Source organism: Chinchilla lanigera, unplaced genomic scaffold (assembly GCF_000276665.1).
Source record: "Chinchilla lanigera isolate Chin_1 unplaced genomic scaffold, ChiLan1.0 scaffold00029, whole genome shotgun sequence".
Classification (NCBI taxonomy): domain Eukaryota; kingdom Metazoa; phylum Chordata; class Mammalia; order Rodentia; family Chinchillidae; genus Chinchilla; species Chinchilla lanigera.
The window spans coordinates 8,706,990-8,727,015 of record NW_004955430.1 but is presented as its reverse complement, the minus strand read 5'-3'; the positions used below and the strand labels follow the sequence as shown (position 1 = coordinate 8,727,015).

The 20,026-nt window shown below is 41.0% G+C and overlaps 1 protein-coding gene across 1 annotated transcript in view; it reads left to right on the top strand.

The window, feature by feature from the left end:
- Positions 1–20,026, top strand: part of Rftn1 (raftlin, lipid raft linker 1) — a gene marked incomplete in the record, with an annotated part of 196,131 nt that overhangs the window by 74,172 nt on the left and 101,933 nt on the right. Inside the window, 1 exon segment of the mRNA XM_013515694.1 lies at positions 8,977–9,163. Coding sequence (XP_013371148.1) covers positions 8,977–9,163 — 187 coding nt within the window.

Below are 20,026 nucleotides of genomic sequence, written 5' to 3'. Positions count from 1 at the left end.
AAATAAATAAATAAATAAATAAATAAATAATAAATGACTTGGTTGAACAGTGTCATTATCAGCTTCACCTGTGAGGGAAATTACAGGCGGAGAGGTGGGTTTTTATGGAGCTGTGCTCCTTGGTATTGACAGATCCATTAGCAGAAGTAATTAGAAAAGCAAACTCGGACTTTGAATAATTAGGTTAAAGTCACAGATGATTCCTGGACAAGATAATAGAAGTGCTTGCTTGGCCTGGTTGATGGAGTTGATTCAGTGTACGCTGCTGCCTACAGTTGTTTGTATCTTGTGTTGGAGGCTGGTATGAGGCTGGTACGCTCCCAAAGTCTGAAATAGCGAAGACATTGCTTTGCATTGATGTCTGAAGAGCTTAGTTTCCAGGGAAGCGAGGCTGTAGAATGTTCTTGCTAAATAAAACATAGTCATAGCAAAAACAAAATCTACTTTATCCCAAGAGTGTCGAAAAATGTTCGGGTTTGTGTATGTTTTTCCCCTCCTGTTTTTGTTCTTTTTCACTGCTTTAACTTAATATAATGGCTTATTTATTTATTTGGGGTTAATTTCTGAAAGAAAACCAACACATTTATTCAAAAGACCTTTGGACTTTGATGCCACCCAAAATGCATTCCAACAGCATTTTTAATATTTTGAATTTTAAAAAACCTATTGTTGGTAGAGTCAGGAAAAAGATTTCCATGGGTTTCAAATATAATGATATGTTCCTGAACTCTGTTCAACTCAACATCAATATAGAAAAGGGAAGAATTAGGAAATAGAGGCCACTGTCAAATACCTACAGACGTGTTGTTGAAGCTTGTGATATGCACCATGGTGATGTGGGAATGATTGAGCAGGCCCACTTTTTCGTATGTGATTACTGATGCCCATACTACTCCTTGATAGTGCCAAGATGAAGAGGAGGAAGGTGTGTGGGGTCTATATCCTCCCACATTTATCAAGTGCCCCATCTAGACTGCAACCTGCCAGGATTCGGCTTGGGCCGTAAAGAGTTGAAAATTCAAAGATTATGGAAATTAAGATTTTGGGCTTTATAAAAGTAAGAATTAGAAGTTCTAGTGTCATGTGTGAGCCCAAATGGCCACTGAAAGTGACCAGATTAGGACAAAATACTGCCCACTTGGGTCAAGTGGGGCTTCAGCGTGCATTCTTTCCTTAGTTTGTGTTTATTGTTTTATCTACCTGGCCCCTGGGGGACACAGTTTAGGCTTTGGAATCTATACCAGGCCCACCGTCCCACTTACTCTGTGCATTTTAGGCTATTTAGAAGCATTTTTGATATCCTTCCACTACACACTAGTAGGAGTTCTTCCCCAGTTCCTGCAGCTGTGACAATCAAAACTGTCATTGCCAAATGTCTCCCGATGAACAAAACTTGCCCCCAGTTGAGAACTACTGGGTTAGAGTTAAGGTGTGAGGTAGGGGTTCTAACTTTATTTTCTTCTATATAGCTACATTTGAAAACAGTACTTACTACATTAACCTAACTTCATCACTGAATGAAATGCAACTTTTGTTATAACTTGGATTTCCAAAGAATTCAGAATATAATTGTGTAGTTCTAAACTCTTTGTACCTTCATCTATTCTTTATTGTTCCTTTGATCTATTTAATTTGTGTGGCAATACCATACTATTTTGATTATAGTGACTTTACAGTGTATGTAGTGGTAGATGAGACTCTGCCCCTGCCCAGTCGGTGAGACAGGCCAGCCAGAAAGCTGGTCTTTCACTGTGGTGAGACAGAGGCAGGGATGGAAAGAAGACATGTGGTGTAGGAGTACAGTGGGTGACTAAAGTGGATGAGCTGTGTGGTCTGATCGCTGTGGATACATAGTGTGGGATGTGTTGGGTTCAGAAGTGGAGAGGAATGTGTGATCAGCACTAATGGTGCTGCCCACTCTGAGCAGGGCCGTATTCTCTTTCACTAGGGAGCAGCAGTAGCTAAGACAGTTTCATCAGTGGCCTTCATCCTCAGCATATGAAATTATATTTGGATATTTCCAGATATAATTAATGTTATGTTACTGGTTATAAAGTGGCTTATGTGGTTTAGTCCCAAAGTTGGGTCCTGGTCAAAGTCCAGGAAGCCAAAATAACTTCAGGAAAACACACGCCCTTTCCTGGTAATTCTCCTTCAGTACAGAGGGGACCCATCACCCCTAGTGATACTCCAGAAATACCCCTCTCCTCCCCACACTGCTCAGGTATCTCTTTCTCATTCCCTAGACGTCCTCTGGAAAGCTGCCATGGTGCCCCATGATGGTTGCAGAATCCTCTGTAGTGCTAGGCAGGCAGGAAGTGGGGCCTTAGGTCAGCACCTTCCACCCGTCCCCTACTCACAGCAGGTATCATCCTGCCTCTGCCTCCCTCCACCACTCTTTTTTTTTTTGCAGTACTGGGTATTGAACCCAGGACCCCATGCATGTTAGGCAAATGTTCCACTAATGGGCTATTCCTTTATCTTTCTACCCACTGCACATATACATAATTGTTCCTTATTCCTGTTCTGGCTCTGATTTGGGGAACTCTTCTAGCTAACATTGAAAACATTTATAGTATTATCCAGTGTCATTTTTTTTACACAGAAACTGATTCCTTAGTCTTCAAGTGGAAGTAATAAAATTATTGCATTTTTAAAGTTGGAAGCTCCTTTCACAGTTGCCTGTCTAGGGTCTTCATAAATAAAGGACCCAAGAGATGGGGAGAGAGTTATATGAGTTATGCAATGTTACATAATCTGTAAATGAAATCAGGCAACTATTACAAAACGAAGTAGTGGAGAGGTTTTTCTAATGGGTAGGGTGAGAAACAGACCAATGGGCTACAATTAGGATATTTGTCCAAACAGTAAATCCTTTGTTTTTCCAAATAACATTGGGGGATTGGTCAACTTTATGAGAACTGGGGTTTTTTGTCCTTGTTATCTATAAGGTTAAGGTTCAAATAGAAATATGAAATTAAGACCTTTAATCATATTTACAATAGAAGCCTTTTTTTATTGTGATAAGATTGTTGAGATTCATTTTGATTTTTTTAACCATGAAGCTAAACTTCGACAGCATGCATACCAAAAATTAAAGTCATAAAATTGCTGAGTTTTGACAGGAGATACATCTTTAGATTTTAAGATAAAAATTTAAAAGGTATTATGTTTTATTCAGAAAGCAATTTACTATAAAGCAGCTGAGTGACTAATATGTTTAGTGCACTGATTGGGGAGCATGGAAGTTAGAGGTGCGGGTGGGAAGGGAGAATCCTTTCTGGACAGCCCTGTCCCGTACTGTGGGCACAATCCCTGAGCAGCCCCCTGCCTGGCATCTGCCCGCCACAGCAGGGCCCCTGAGTGTGATTGTTTTGGGCTTTGCTGGGTATGTGCACGACATCCCATCTGACTCTCACAGCCTCTCTGTGACGGGAGGCAGGCCAGTGTCCTCTTCCCTATACTCATAGGAGCAGCATTTGCCTGCCCAAGGTTAATGGCTGGTGAAGAACGCAAGATCTCGTCTTCCAACCACATCCTCTACTTTTCATTTTTTATTACAGGGTGATACATAAGACGAAGCACATATATAAATGATCGAAATCCATATAAAGGTTGACACATTTAAAAAAAGATTGAACTGTAGAAACAGACCGATGCTCTTTCTATAGAATTTTATCATAAAAGAGAAGGTCTTAGAGCTGCACAATGTTTTTAGGTTTGATCAGTGTTGTGAAACTGCCCTCCTGGGAGGGCTTCCACATCTACCTGTGTACATTCAGTGTCTCGGCCACACACGGTTGAACCTTTTCAGTAGCTTTGTGATCTTCTCACAGCACAAGCAACCGGGCCGTATTCTCTTCAAGGCCTCACCTAGATTTTGCAAGATGACAGAGGGAGACCCTGGGTCTTGCTAGGACTGAGGAGAAGCAAGTGAGGCAAGACTGTAAATAAATACAAGACGGGTATATGTGCCACGTGAGCTGTAGTGATGCTTGAGTTGAAAAGTCAGTGCTACTGATCCTGTCTTTAGTAGAAATTTTCATCCTCTGTTGATCATGGATTTTTGGTATCTTTTTAGTTTTTCACATATTGCACTAAATATTTATCTTAGTTTCTGAGTTTTTGGTGCTCCCTAAATTTTGAACCTATGATGAGTTTCTCCTGCCTTGCCTTTAATCCCTGCTCTGTCTTGGGTCTGGGGGTTGGCTGCATGGGGAGCCACCGCCCTCACTGTGAACTGGGGAAAAAGCTTGTGTGGCCCCTAGGGAAGACCCTGTGTTGGTAGGGTGGGGAGTTCCTAGGGCGGGGAGTTCCTTGCCCTGTTGGACTGCCTGAAGTGGGGCACAGTTGCAGGTGGGCACGTCCTCAGGTCCAGTTTCCTTGCCTGAGCAAAGAGTGGGCTGGAGGAGGGCCACAGCAAACTCCAGGAGGAGTGGTTCTCGGCGTCCAAACTTCTGGGTGAGATTGTGGGGGTACAGATGCTTCAATGAGTCTGGCTTGTAGCCACAAGTCTTTATTTATGAGTTCCCAGGTCCTGCTGCTTAACTGAGGTGCATACTTTGAGGGCCCTGCTCTCAGGTCCACGGCAGGGGCCCCTTGTGCCTGAGTACAATGAGCTGCTTGTGGGACACATTGGCAGATTTTCCATGTGTAGGGACTATGGAGAAGCTCAGCATTTTTTTCCTTTTTTTTTTTTTTTTTTTTTTTGAGGTACTAAGGACTGAACCCAGACCTTGAACATACTAGGCAAGTGCTCTACCACTGAGCCACATCCCCAGCTCTTGCATTTATTACCAGACTTGCCTTTGGATTTTTTCTCTTCAGCCTTCAAGAGAGAGATTGCTTACTTTTCTGTTCTCCTAGCCAGCCTTACATTTGTCATTGTTATTAGTGGAGGTTTCTTCAGGCTATTGGAACTTGATTTAGAGTGAATCATTGCTATGGATTCTTTTTCCTGTAAATCTCTTGCGCAATCTATGGCAGTGAGAGCTGTGATGTCTTAGCTACATGGTATCCTTAAGTCCCCTAGATTTTGTTTTTAAATTCATTTCTATAAATAGCACATTATTTTAAAAATATATTACAATCTTTAAAATAATAGTTTTACATATAAAAACATAAAAATGTCTTACAAAGTTACACTGAAATGATCCCTACTGCTGGCAGTAATCTTGAAAATACAAAAACCACCTTTCCACTTTTTTCTCCCTATTTTTGTCCCTCTTTCCAATGTTGATATTTTTGTAATTTCCTCCAGAAAAAAATATTTTTATTCATACTTATTCATCCTTTTAATTTTTTAAATATGAGAGTGACCATGCCATTAACAGGCACTTAAAAAAAAAAAAAACTCAGTGATGTATCTTGGACACATCTTCGTATTAACACATAACAGATTTACCTTGACTTTCTTAATGTTCATGAGACTTATCATTGGGGTATCCCAGTGTTAACTCGTCCTTAATGAAGAACTCTTTGGGTCCAGGTTTCTGCTATTAGAACAGCGCTGCAGTGGATATCTCTGTATGTATTTTAGTGTTAGCTTTTCTGCAATTTTTCTCTTTTAGGCAATTTCAATCACCTGTAAACATCAAGAAAAAACAGTGTCATGAACTCCAAGAGTCCATCACCCAGAGCTGGTGCCTATCCAGTCTCCTCTCCCAGGCTCATCCACCCACTCACCTAGCAGCACATTCTTTAAAATGGATCTAAGACATCTGATCTCACCCATATCTGCATGTCCTGATGCACATTTAATAAGTTGGAACTCTTTCATACACAATCATGGTAGCATCATCACACCCACCAAGCTATTATTGCAGTTCTTGAATGTCTAGCCAGTATTCACATCTTCCCAGTTGCCTTATCACTTTCTGAAACATTTATTCTGATAAGAAGACAGGGCATTTTGTTGAGTACTAGGTAAGAGGTAAAACCAGTGAGTGCTGGGAAGACACTCAGTGGGAAAGATACAAAGCCCGGGTCTGCCGTGACAGGTTTGAAGTGACTGTAAATAATCAGTAGGAAATGCATTCTATACAAGAGTGGCAGTGCTTTCTGAGCTGGAGGAATGTGGATGCTAGTTGTCTTGGTTACTTTTCTCTCGTTGCTGAAACAAAATACCTGATGCCCAAAATTAAGGAAGGAAAAGGTTTATTTAGCTCACTGTTTGTGTGGAGGTTTCAGTCCATACTTGGCTGGCTCTAAGGCAGAGTGGCACATGGCAGAGGACAACAGTTCATGGAAGCGGAAGACAGTAAAAACAACAAGAGCCAAAAAGGGGAGCAGCAGAAGGCAAGCCTCTTTCCCTCCCTTACATTGTATGCAAACTACTTGCCCCAGAGAGGGTGTAGCACTCACCCCAAGAATCAATCATAAGCTCTAGAAGCCTGCCCCATGACTGCATGAGGCTTTGGGTGGACACACCCAGACACAAACTATAATACTAGTCAAAGCCCTGTGCTGCAGAGACTATCTGAAGGGAGAGAGGAGGCTGACAAGAGGGACCTGACCCAGATCAGCCTGAGGAGCAGCCTGGACCAGCAAAAAAAATGTCTGCCAGCACAGCCACCCCAGTGCTCTTGTGGGTGTCCCACCTTCATGGTGCTGTACAATGGGACGTCACGTCTCCTGCACTGAGTGGCTCTGTTCCAGCTGGAACCCCTGGTGGCCTGGTGACTATAATGTGTATGGATGTAATGCTGCTGCTTTGTCCATTTATCTTGAAAGACTTGGGTTCAGCCATAGGATTAACACCAGTAGTGGGGGTTTTGGGCAAAGGATGTGTGCATTTTGAGGTTTGAAGGCGCCCTGCCATCCAAAAGGTTTGTTCCTGCCAGCTCTGAGGGGTGTGCGTTTCCCCAGTGTAGGTATTCTAGAAGTAAAATAAAGAAAATCTATTCTAATAGAAGTAAAACATAAAACAACTAGGAATACATTTGATAAATATGTAATATACGTGTGAAGAAAACTTTAATATGCTCCTGAGGGACCCAGTAGAAGACTTGAATAAATCAAAGTTATGCCATGTTCTCGGATGGGAATGCTCAGCATGGTGAAAAATATTCATTCTCCCTCAGTTAAGCTGTAATTTGAACATGATCTAATAAAAATCTCAACATTTGGAGGGAATTTGATGAATTGACTTGTAAAAACCACTTGGAAAAACAAATTAGACAAGAAAATTCAAAAAGTAGGAAGATAGGGAGAGTCAATAAAGAGCCTAACTAGATGCAAAAATATATTATGAAACTAACATTAAGAACAGTGCTGTTAATGCATAAATTATATATTATAGCCTAAACTTAAATATATTCATTAATACATGATAAAAGTTGCATTTCAAATCAATAAGAAAAAATGGATAAACTCTAGGAGGATGTGGAATTCATATCTGCATGCCTTACGTAAGACCGATCCCAGAAATATTCATGATGTGCACATGGAAATGAAATATGAGTTATCAGAATTCACAGGAAAATTGTTTTGTGGTCCCAGGTCTTTGTGCTATGACATACATTTCAGAAGCCATTGAAGACAGGATTGATAAATTCAACTTTATAAAAGAAATTTCTTCACAGCAAAATCTACCTTATACAAAGTCAAAAGACAAGCAACAAATTGGGAAAAGATACTTGCAACTGGTAGCACAAGTAAGAACTAAGTTCCCTCATATATAAAGAGTTCCTACAAACCAACACAAAAGGACCAGTAACCCAATAAAAAACAATTATGCACATTTCATAGAAAATGAAACACAGCATTTAAATATGATATATTTAATAAGAAAAAATACCAACACCTAATAAGAGAAATGTAAATTGCCACTTCACAGGGGTCATATTTTTTTAAATATGAGGCTAGCCAGGTATGAGAAACAAATATCATTGATGGGAGGTAAATCTATACTACTTTATGGAGGAAAGATTGCAGTTTGTAACCCAGCAATTCCACATCTATGAGTGTATTGTTTAAATTTGCTATATGTACACACACGTAAAATCAGATAGGAATGATATTTTTCATTAAAGCCTTATTGAAGAAGCCAGAGTTTGTGTAATCAATTATAAACCATGCAGTGGAACTGTTCAAAAATGAGTAAAGAAGAGCTCTGTGTACTTCTGTGGAATGGTTTGTAAGAAAAGGATATTGTTAATTGATAAAAAGCCAGGTGTGTGGTGGTATACTGCCATTTGTGTAAAAGGAAAGGGAGGTGTAGAAGCCTATTTACTTGTGTGTGAATTCAGCAATTACCAGCATACATATAAAAATGGGTAATAATCGTTGCCTCTAGGGAAAATATGGGAAGGCAAGGGCTAAGGCTGGCATGTAGGCTTTTTACTGCATACACATTTGTATCATTTGACCTTTAAACTTTGGCTGTACTTCTCAAAAATAAATGGGAAATCCAAATTTAAAAATAAGGTAAAAAATACTATTTGTTTTGATGTGTGTAGTCCTAACGTTGAGTATCTTTTCAAATAAAGTCTTTTACATTTGTAGACATCTGTCTCTTCATACATTTTGAAGGGGGTTGAAGGAGAGCAATGGTTTCTTTGCGAATTAAATAATTTCTCCTTTAAGTGTCATAGATATTTTGTTTCAGATTTTATTGTTTTTTTTTTTTTTTTACTTTGTCTACGCTGGTTTTGCCACTTGGCACTTTTATATTTGTGTGTAATTTTTTTCTTTTTTTCCCTCCTTCCTTCCTGGGGGTGGAAATGACTTTTCCATCGTGGTCACTGAGAAGACTGACAGTAGGTGTAAGGCATCCGATTATTGATGCCTTTGGATAAATTGAAGATGTCAGGCTACTTATGAAATCTCTGAAGGCAGGAAAGACAGGAAAAATTCGTATTTAGCAAGAAGTGACCCAGAAGGTCCTCCCCTAGGGCGAGGAAGGAGGGACTTGGGTGCAGTTCAGAGGTAGTATTGGTGAGTCTCTGATGTGCTTTCTTCTTTCTCCACTCCCAGCGGAGCTCCCGCGGTCCTCAGCGGTGAGGCTGGCCTCCCTGCGGGACTTGCCTGCCCAACTGCAGGAGCTGTACCAGCAGGGCTTCTCCCTGGCCACCCTGCACCCCTTCGTGCAGCCCACTCACAAGCTGGAGAAGATGCCCCTCGAGCACATCTTCAGGGCCATCCTGGTGAAGAAGACTGACAGGTAAGGACCGTGTGCGTCAGGTGGTAGCTAACGTGTTCAGTGGGGGAGGAGAAGTAAGCAGATGGGAGTGAATTTGAGAGCTAGTCCCAGAGCCTCTGCTCTCTGCCAGGTAAGGCAACAGGTCAGAATTTCTACAGCCTCCTGTGATGAAAAGCAAATACCCTGCCCAACTGCAAACAGAGAGGTCTACTTTATATCTACTCCTTTAATTTGTTGGATTAAACTCAGCTAGAAAAATGTGACCTCCAAAGAGTAGCAACCCCAGAATGATGCAGCTAGTAAAAGTAAAATAATACCATTAATCTGAAAAGCACAGCTGAAAACCACTATGATTTTATTAAAGACTATATACAAACTTAGTATCTTCCCCCAACACGTAGAAATACTTAAAAAATTTGAACTCACCATACGTTTTCTCAGTCACCTAAGAAGGAAAAAAAAAACACCCAAAGAAAATATTGTCATTGGTTTTCTCTTGATTTTGATTTGTGGAATGCTTTCTTTTACATTTTGATTGGGCATAATTATGAAAAGAGGTGAAACTGGTCTTTCAAACAGAGTGATATTAATTTGCAGTGGTTTGTTTTTTTTTTAACATTGAGGGTGGAATGGAGGGCACAGTATGCTGTTATTGCTTTCATAAAAATAAAAATTGAAGTGACCTCTGGGAAAGGAAAACAGAGTGTCCTTTGGCCAGCTCCCATGGAAGGAAGGACAACACGGGCTCTATTTTAAAGCGAGTCCAGCGTGACTGCTCCTCTCTGTCTTTGTTTGTGGCAGACAGTGTCTCTCATGCCCTCCCAAGAGACAGCATGAGGCACGCCGTTGCGTGAGAAAGACGGACTTCTTTTCTTCATTTTTTCATGGCTGATGACAGTCTGGGGCACTTAGTCCATGTCAGCGTGGATTAGAATTTGAAGTGGAAGATAGTGCATGTCTTTGCGGAAGTCCCAAATCACTTTTCTGTAATTTCTTTTTTTTTTTTTTTTTTTTTTTTGGTTTTTCTCTGGTACCGGGAACCGAACTCACGACCTTGCGCTTGCCAGGCAGGTGCTTTGCCGCTGAGCTAAATCCCCAGCCCCCCAAATCACTTTTCTGTAGGCAAAACTTTGCTCAGTGTCTGCCTTCTCTGTATATGGATTTCTTTATGTCAGGTGACTGCGTCAGTTTGTGGATCGATCACAAGAGGAAATGATTCTGGAGCCGTAGTGGTTTAAGTTACTCTGACACATAGGAGACGTTTACCGAGTAGAACTCACACTGACTGAGTACTCATTGTTTGCCAGTATTACTCCATTTTTACCATCAGCCAATGAAATAGGCTGCTTTTATTTCATTTTAAAGGTGAGGGAGCAGAGGCACAGGTGTTCCTTGTCAGGGTCACACGGGGGCAGCAAGCAGGGCTCTGTCTGGCTCCTAGGCAGCCTGACTCCTATACCTGTGCAGACACCCCTTTAACAAAAAGGTGAGGAAGGGCATCTTTGATGTCAGGTGAGGTAGTGCATTATTCAACCTTTCTCCCGTTTTACGACTCCACAATGCTCAAATAAAACAGTTTCAAACAAGAAAGAAAGAAAACGACGTGCTGTATAAATCACATAAGGCATTCACTAGACTGCAGTGAGTCTGCTCCTTAGACTAGTATTTTGGCCTTTGTGTTTAGAGAGACAAGTCCACTCGGCTCAGATCGCAGGAACTTCCTTCACTGTAACTCTGCTAGCGGTGCTGTTAGCACAGGACTCGGCGTGAAGTGAGCACATACAAATACACTAACTTGCAATGTGAAGATGTGCACTTTTGCCTCATGCTATGAAGCACCTTTCTCAAACTGTGATGGGCCTGTGAGTCCCGGATATGTTGTTAAAGAGCAAAGTCTGATTCAGAAGGCCTGGGGTGAGGCCCGCATCTCCGGCACATTCCCAGAAGTTGCTGACACTGTGGGCCCATGGACCACACACCGATAGCAAGGTGTAGAGGACCCGACTGTTTCTTGTCTCGCTCCATGCCTGGCACTAAGCAACACTATTGAGGATTGTGCTCTCCTCCCAGGGAACACTTCTAGTGCTGGAAAGGTGAGAAAGGATGTTGGGCTCTTGGCCGGAGGGCCTGTGTTCCAGGCTGTACTTAGCTCCTAGTAAGTGATGGGGTGGGGGCATATAAGAGAACTTTTCCAGGCTTCCCATTCTCTAGTTGGTGCAGTGATGGGTTTGGTCTCACGTGGTTCTTATGGGGTGAGATGAATGGGTGAAGAGGCACCTCTTCAGCAATAAGAACCCCAGCTTTGGAGAATAGTCCATTGCAAGCCAGCAGTGGAGCTGGGGTCCGGGGGTTAAATTGGGATTCTTTAGTCATACTGAGGACAAGGTGTGAACAAATGAGTTGACTTTCTGAAGATAAAAATGGGTAAAGCTCTTAAAGATGAGACCATGGTATGTAGGAAGATTTCAGGATAAGGAAGATGGCAGACTCCATGGATTTGCAAACAGTTTTATTGGTACATTTTAGATGTACAAAATGATCACATTCATCATAGGGGATTTGTACATGTACATGATATATCTTGATTCTTCTTTTTTCCCCAATCCCCTCCCCTCCCTTCAACTCCTCTTTCCCTCCTTATTCACAAAAGCTGTGTTTCCAATTTTTCCTTCTGTTCTTTTTTCTTTTGTCTTCCTTCCTTTTGCATTAGATCTCCACATGACCTCTTTCCTTTTCTTCATTACTTTATGTTTTCTGAACACTCTAGGGGTCCAGAGTGATTAACCAAGAGAGGCTTAATTTGAGGTCCCCACTCACATTGGCACGTAGCAGTAAGGTTAGCCTGTCCTTCGTAGGCTTGTGGCCTGGCATTTGCCTCTCTTCCTGGGTAATGTGTGTCCTCCTGGGCATTTTTGGCCAGAAAGGGCCAGTTTCATCACAGTTGAAAACTTGATGATAGCAGAAGCCAGTTCTCTGTGTCACGATTTCAAAGTGGTGTATGTAATTTTCAGCAGCCCTTTTGTCAGCACTGGCTGCTTCACCATTCCTAGTCACCCTACAAACCCCAGTTCTTGCTTTAAAATTGTGAAACCACTCCTTAGTGGCACAAAATGTTGCACCATTATCACTTGTTTATGGATTATAGTTTACAAGATCTGCATTTATAGCCCAAGCTTTTCCACAAATTACAGACTCAGCTAGGCTGTCACCTGCCACCTGCCTTTCGTTTATCCAGACCAGTAGCCTTTCCAGTTCGTCTAACACTGTTAATTGTGACTTATTACTCTGAGTAACACCTTTAGCAACACTGTCCTCCTTATGCCAAGCTTTCTTCTGCAAGATTGTCGAGATGGCGGACTGTGACATGCTATACATATTAATATTAGCAAGATCAGCCCCACAAACGCCACTCTCATATCTCTCTACAGTTTCCCTTTTTTCTCTTGTGATTGCTTTCTTTACCTTCCCTTCCTTCCTTAGCTTCTTTTCTAGCTTTTTGGGGGTCATTTGATAGCAGTCATCACAGCGATTATATGAAGCACCTACTGAAATCACATCCACACACATGGGCATCTGGCCTCAGACTGACACTCATGTGTGCTTACATATGCTTTTCTGGCATTGTGCATCTTTGTTCACAGCCACACAGTGGCCGGCATTCAGGTCATAACTCAAGACTTTGGTCTTAAGTTAAACCTAAAATTCTGATCATAAGCCAAGTTGGTTGTGCGTGAAGCCGTTCATAACTTGAGGCTCTCCTGTATTGGTTCTTCCTAACCAAGAACAAGGGATATTTTTCCATTTTCTGATATTCGCTTCAATCTCCTTTTTCAGAGTACTGTAGTTTTCAATGAAAGATCTTTTACTTCATCTATTAGATTAATTCCTAAGTATTGCTTTTTTTTTGTTTTGTTTTGTTTTCTGGTACCGGGGATTGAACTCACGACCTTGTGCTTGCTGGGCAGGCACTGTGCCACTGAGCTAAATCCCCAGCCCCTAGTGTTGCATTTTTAATGCTATTTTGAAAGGTGGGATTTTCTTAATTTCTCTTCAGTGAGTTTTGTTATTTGCATACAGGAATTCTATTAATTTTTGAGTGTTGGCTCTGTATCCAGCTAGGCTACTGAATTTGGTTGTAAAATCTAGCTGTCTTTTGGTGGAGTTTTTGGGGTCTTCTATGTAGAGTATCATGTCATCCACAAATAATGATAATAAATAATGATAATTTAACTTCTTCCTTTCCTACCCTTATTCCTTTTATTTCTTTCTCTTGTCCAATTGCTCTGGCTAATGTTTCCAGAACTATATTGAACAGGAGTAGCAATAGTGGACATCTTTGTCTTGTTCCTGATTTTAGAGTGAAAGCTTTCAGTTTTTGACCATTTAGTGTGATGTTGGCTGTTTATTTGTCATAGATGGCATTTACCAGATTGAGATAAAGACCATCTATTCCATTTTTCTCTAGGGTTTTGTCATGAATTGGTGTTGGACTTTGTCAAATACTTCTTCTCCATGTATTGGGATCATGTGGTTTTTGTTCTTGGTTGTGTTAATATGGTTTATTACACTTCCTGATTTGCATATGTGGAAGAATCCCTGCATCCCTGGGATGAATCTTACTTGGTCATGATGTATAATCCTCTTGATCATTTACTGCATTCAGTTTGCCAGTATCATATTGAGAATTTTTGTGTCTATGTTTATTAGGGAGATTGGCCTCTAGTTTTCTTTTTAGGTTGGATCCTTCTCTGGATTTGGTATCACAGTAATGTCTGCTTCCAGGAATAAGTTACTTCCCTTTCAATTTCATTAAAGAGTTTGAAAAATACAGGCATTAAATCTTCTCTAATTTTCTTGTAGGATTCAGCATTGAATCCTTCAGGAGCTAAGCTTTTCTTTGTTGGTAAGTTTTTATGTACATCTTCAGTTTCATTGACTGGTATTGGGTTATTTAAAATTTTTATATCTTCTTGATTCAGCTTTGGTAATTCATATGTATTTATGAATACTTTTTTTGGTCTGTATCCTCTATTTTGTCTGTGTCCTCTATTTTTTGTCTGTATCTTCTTTAGAGTCACTAAGCATGGTTTTCATTGTAGACACCCTTTCTGCAGTTATCTGAGAAAATATTTCTGATTTGATTTTTTCCTAGAGCCTTATTTAGTTGCTTTGTTGCTATCACTTCAGAGAGACTAGGTGGGTGGCTATCGAATTGTCCCACCTCATTGCCCCCTGGGGTTTGCCTTTGGTGAACTGGATGTCTGGAGTTGCATCTTATTTAAGTGTCTTCTCATTTTCTTTTCTTTTTTTTTTTTTTAGTTTAATTCCTGGGGTGATGCTTATAAATTGCCTATGGTGGGTTGCTTTATTGCTAGTATTTAGAACCCTTAGTAAATGACTACTTCTCTGAGGAATCTTCTAGGTATAGTTGGTTTCTGGGTTTTGAGTCTGTTGCAAGATCCAGGATCCTACATCTTCGATTTGTTGGGGATGAGAAGTTGCTGCCTATTTGGCCCAGCCCCTGGTTTTTTGGTGCTGTGCCACAGTATTTTCTTTGGTCCTTAGTCAATCTCAGTGAAATACCAGGAACATCAGCTGATTAGAACAGTTATGTCACTTTTGGGTATAGTGGTACCATCAGCAATGACAGTAGCGTCAAACACAGCCTAGAAAGTGACAAACTGAGCTAACCATTAATTTTCCACCTTTAACCATATGAACTAAATTTGTGGTTCTATAACAAAATCTAAAACAAACCAGAAAGTTATATGCAGTATATAAGTCCTTAATATGTCAATTTTGCCCCTAGCAGTTCAAATTTAAAATGGGTTTGGGAGAAAATAGAGAAGTGGAAGAAGAGATTAGAAGTAAGGCTGGAGGACAAAGGGGGATCTTGCTAACTTTGGGAAACTGGTGCAGAAGACTGGAGGGGAAGAGAGAAGGAAGAGATAAAAAGAACAGAACCACAACCACAGAGAGGCTAGAAACCCTGTTCACACTCCTATAAAAACAAGAGCAAACAATGAAGGGGGAAAACAAAATCAGAAAACAAAAAAAGAAAACAAAACTACCACCACCAGCACAACAAAAGACAAGCAAGAGAGAGAGAAAAAAGAAAAAAAAGAAAAAATCCACTTCCAAGTATGTCTCTGCTGTCACTGGTAGACAATGTGTGGAGACAGAGTCCTGATCTGTGTTGATTTATCCCAGCAAGTCAGCCATAGCTTTTTGGCAGGGTTGTAGATAATCTCAGTGAGCCTTCTGGTCAACACTAGACTCATTCGGCCTGCAGCAGTTGTCTCACCTTCTGAGGACCTGAGCCTACCTGAGAGCTGCTAGATGGAGCCGGCAGCTGCTCTGAGTTCAGAGCTGAGTCAGCCCCTCTCCAAGATGGCTCCCAGCCAATTGCTTTCTCACACAGAATGACTGAGCCCTCAGCACTCATTGCCAGCTAATGTAGTCCTTTGCATCTGCTGCTCCCCTCCACTGTGGCATCTCTCCATGGAGGCCTCTTGGGTCACCAGGAGTCACTGTGTGTCCATAGGTTTGAACTGCTCTTCTTGCTCAGTGAGTCCCTTCTCAGGGAAAAGGCATAGCTGGCTACTTTCTTCTTCATTGAAGTTTCTCTCTCCACTCTCTCCGTGGGCTTCAGTTTATGGTTCAGATCCTTCGTGGGTCCAGGAGACCCACTTCCCTCCTTCTTGTCTTCCTCACATTGCTATATTCCAGCATCTGGATGGTGACTCTCAGAGAGGCTCTTTCTGTGCTGTTTATCACTCTGCCATCTTGGTGCTCCCTCCATTATCTCTCGTAGATTATCCTTCAGTAAATTTTGGAATGCTGTTTTGGTGGTCATGAATTTCTTCTGGTGTACTTTGTCATGGAGATATCTTATTTTTCTATCAGTTTTGAAAGACAGTTTGGTGGGGTTCATCAGTTTGGGTTGGAGGTTATTTTCTTTTAATCCTAGGAAGCCTGCACTTCCAACTCCATTGAAGTTCAGGCTGATCCTACTTTTTGGCTGTGAGGCCCGGACCTTAGTTGGTCAGTCAAGAACACTCCAGGTGCTTCTTGCTGGCTTGAACCCTGCTCCCTGACCCTAGGTGCCTCCCATGGCTGTGCCTCACCCTGACACAGAGAACCTCTAGATGGAGCCAACCCATGGTTGCTCTGAGTCTCAGGTTCAGGTGGCCCCTTTCCAAAATGGTGACTGGCAAATTGCCTTCTCCTAGGGATGTCTGGACTAGACTCACACATCAGTCACTGCAGCCCACAGTATTCACTGCTCTGCTCCACTGGTGCAGAGCATGGTTTCTCCGTAGAGACCTCCAGAGTCATTGTAGTCAGCTGTGCCTCTGTAGTTTGAAGCTGCCTACCTTACTCTGTGAGCTGGGATTGAGGAGAGAGTGCCATTTGTCATTCCCTCTTCTGCATTGAAGTCTCTCTTCACTCTCCCTGTGGGTTCCAATTCTCACTTCAGATCCTTACTGGGCCCCAGGGATCCACTTCCTTCCTCATTATTTTCCCCACATTGCCGTATTCTAGTATCTGGACTCCAAATCTTGGTGAGACTGATTTGCTGGTGCTTACTACTCTGTCATGTTCCTGGAAGTCTCATCTCCACAGGTTGAGTTCACTGTGCCCCAGAATACCTGACCTTCCTGTCTTGATGACTTTAATGAATATTCGAGCTCCTTCATAGGCAGATACAGAGAAGGAAATTCCTTTGTTAACTTTGTATTGAGTCCCTGGAACTATCCTTTTTTGTCTCCAGTACTGGTGATTGAGCCTAGGACCCTTACTCTGAGCTACAACCTCAGATCTTTTTATTTTTTATTTTGAGACAGCATCTTGCCAAGTCACTTAGTTGTCCAGGTTAGGTTTTAAATTGCTATCCTCTTGCCTCATCTTCCCAGAATGCTGGGATTATAGGTGTGTTGTTTGTATTTGTTTGTTTTTAAGGAAATATGAAAAGCCTGGTAATTTAACAGGTAAAACAAGGCAAAAGTGGCCAGAGGCACCTTCTTCATTCCTACCTTAATATTACTGTGTGGGTGGAGGGGTAATGATTGGAAGAAGGGTGATTATAGCATACAGTTTTGAAGTGTGAGTATTTTTTTTGTTAGCCAGTGCAATAGCAATGTTTCTAGATTATAAGGAAAAAACCCCTACACTACTAAAAATAAACAAGCAAAAATCCTCTCCAGTACTTTTTCTGTATCAGTTGGCATTTAAGTAGAAAAAAACAATGCATAGGAAATTTATTTGATTGATTTGTAATATAGATGGTTAAAGTGATATTTTTCACAGATTGCCAAAGTTCGCACAGCTAGAAATGGTACTAAAGTTATTTAGCTATCAAAAAGGAATTAAATGCCTTAATATTTTCCAAGTAGAGTATATTGAAAGACATGTACCTAAACAGTCGACATTACTCTCTGTCCAAATGAAGTTCATTGGGTAAATAACTTTGGAATGGCGACTTGAAACTTGGACATCAACCTAATGTGTTTAAAAAGTGAGCACAGAATTTAGGCAAATAACTGGGCTTTGGGGAATGCAACAACACCAAGAAAAAGAATATGATTATTCCATCTTGCATTCATTTGTGCGTTAGTTCATTCATTCATTCATTCATTCAGAAACACCTGTTGAGCTTGTTCACCTGTACCTTGGAGATAGTATGGGTTTGGTTGCAGGCCACTGCTGTTAAGCAAATATCAAAAGAAAGTGGGTCACAAAGGTTTTTCATTTCCCCATCATATAAAAGTTACATTTACACTATTCTGTAGTCTATTAAACATGCAGTAGCATTATGTTTTTAAAGATGTACATGCCTCAATGAAAAATACTGTATTACTACTAGAGACTAATGGTTATGTGAGCTGTTGGAAAAATGGCACTGCTCAACTGAGGGTTGCCATAAACCTCTGATTTGTTTTTTTTTTTAAAAAAAAAAAAAACACTCTCTGCAAAGCCTGATGAAATAGAATGCTATAAAACAAGGCATGTTGTACTAGGAACTCTGCTTGGTGGGAAGGTAGAGAGTGCTGGCTGGTTCAGAACCCTTCTGTCTCATTGAGAACACTGTGGTATTCAGCTTATGTGTTCATGCTATGGAGTTGGGAAGCAGGGTATGTTACATCCCTTTTGAAAAGAAATCAAGGAAATGTTTAAGGAGGGAGGAGTTCTTAACTCCAGCCTTACAGTTTTTTTGTGGGGGGGCAAACCTAGTAGTAAGAGCATAGGATGAGAAGAGTTAAGTCATAATGAAATGTTCTCTAGTGGCATTTGAGTAATTTGAGGGTGTTCAATCCAACGATGAGAGTTGATGGAAACATAGTGATTGTTTAATTTTAAAAATGTATTACTATAAAGGACACATAATCTCCCCCAGTCTTTCAGCACACTTACCCCACTGTTCCTGCCATTTCTGAAGCAGTTCTGGAAGTCCTCTTTCTTCATGTCTTTAAGAGGTGTGGTCAAAAATACAGTGAACGCTGCTGTCTAGTGCCATGCAGCAGAATCACAGGAAGGTGAATGCGTTACAGTGTGTACTCACTCACCTTATTCATCGTATGACTGTTGGCCCTTTATAGAGTTAAAAGGACCACAATAAGTTAACATTTTAAATGGATTCAGTATATTGAGGCAGCCATGAAAGAGGGCTTCCAGAACTGCTTCAGAAATGGCAGTAATGAGGGGGACAGTTTTGAGCGCGTTAAAGGCAGTGTATCTTTTACTGTAATGAAATTTTTAAAAATTTAGATATTCACTGTATTTTTTTGCTCATACTGCATCAGTTATTAGTGTGCCTGTCCAAAGGCAGTGTGCTATACAGTGATGTTCCTTTAAACTCTCTACCATTTTGGCGAATTTCACTTGAATCCATGAAAACTTATCAGATCTTTTGAAAATTCTGGCAAATGCCATTTCATTCTAAGGAGACAGGCCAAACCACACATCTAAGTATAAATTATTCTCCATTTAAGTATATTAAACTTAGTTGAAGTCAGTTACTTTGAAAACCGACTCAAGAATGAATAGCTGACTACCAGATGCTTAGAGTAGATAAAGAGTTTCTACTTGCTTTCTGCAATTCTTTCTTTGGCTCACTTAGTGATTTTTAAGAAACAATGTGAGTACGGTTGCATTCGCTCTGAATTATAAATGTACTGAAGTTTTCCTTTGTTTGGGGGACAGTTTTCCTTACCACAAGATTCCAAAGATCTCAAAACTTTATGGCTGAGAAAAGTCATTCACTACAATGTCACTGCTGATGTTTTACAAGTGCAGGTTTAATTCTGGGCTTTTTCATGGTTGTTGATAGAAATACGAAATGCTGTACTTTTTAGCCGTGGAATTGTCGTTGCTCACATGTAGAGCTAGTTTAGAGCTACTTTAGGGTCATTCATGTGCTTTCCATCAGTGATGAATCAAAGCTGGAGCAGTGCCTTACCGGATGCAGGGACCAGGAGAATTGGAAACTATGTACCCAGTACCTTTCAGCTTAGCGGGTGGGCTGCACAGAGGAGCTGCCGGTAATGCAAGGGGAGGAAAATACATATACTCAGAATTACCCTGAAAAATCTTTTTCAGTGTCCACAAAATGTAATCCCATAGCATCCCTATACCTGACTAATGCGTATTCTCCTTTAGGACTTGATCACATTCCTGTTTCCAACAGGGAACCCCTTAGAGAATTAAGTTGGTTTTTAGGAGGCTGAGGGAGGCAGAATGAGCCGTGAGGGATGGGCCCACATTACTATCTGCGGATGTAGCAAAATCTGCTTGTCTTTATTCCATATGATTCCTCTAGTCACTTTTCAAAATGATGCAGCGGGTGCTGAGAGCTATAGCGAGCTCTTTTGTTCCAAATTGACC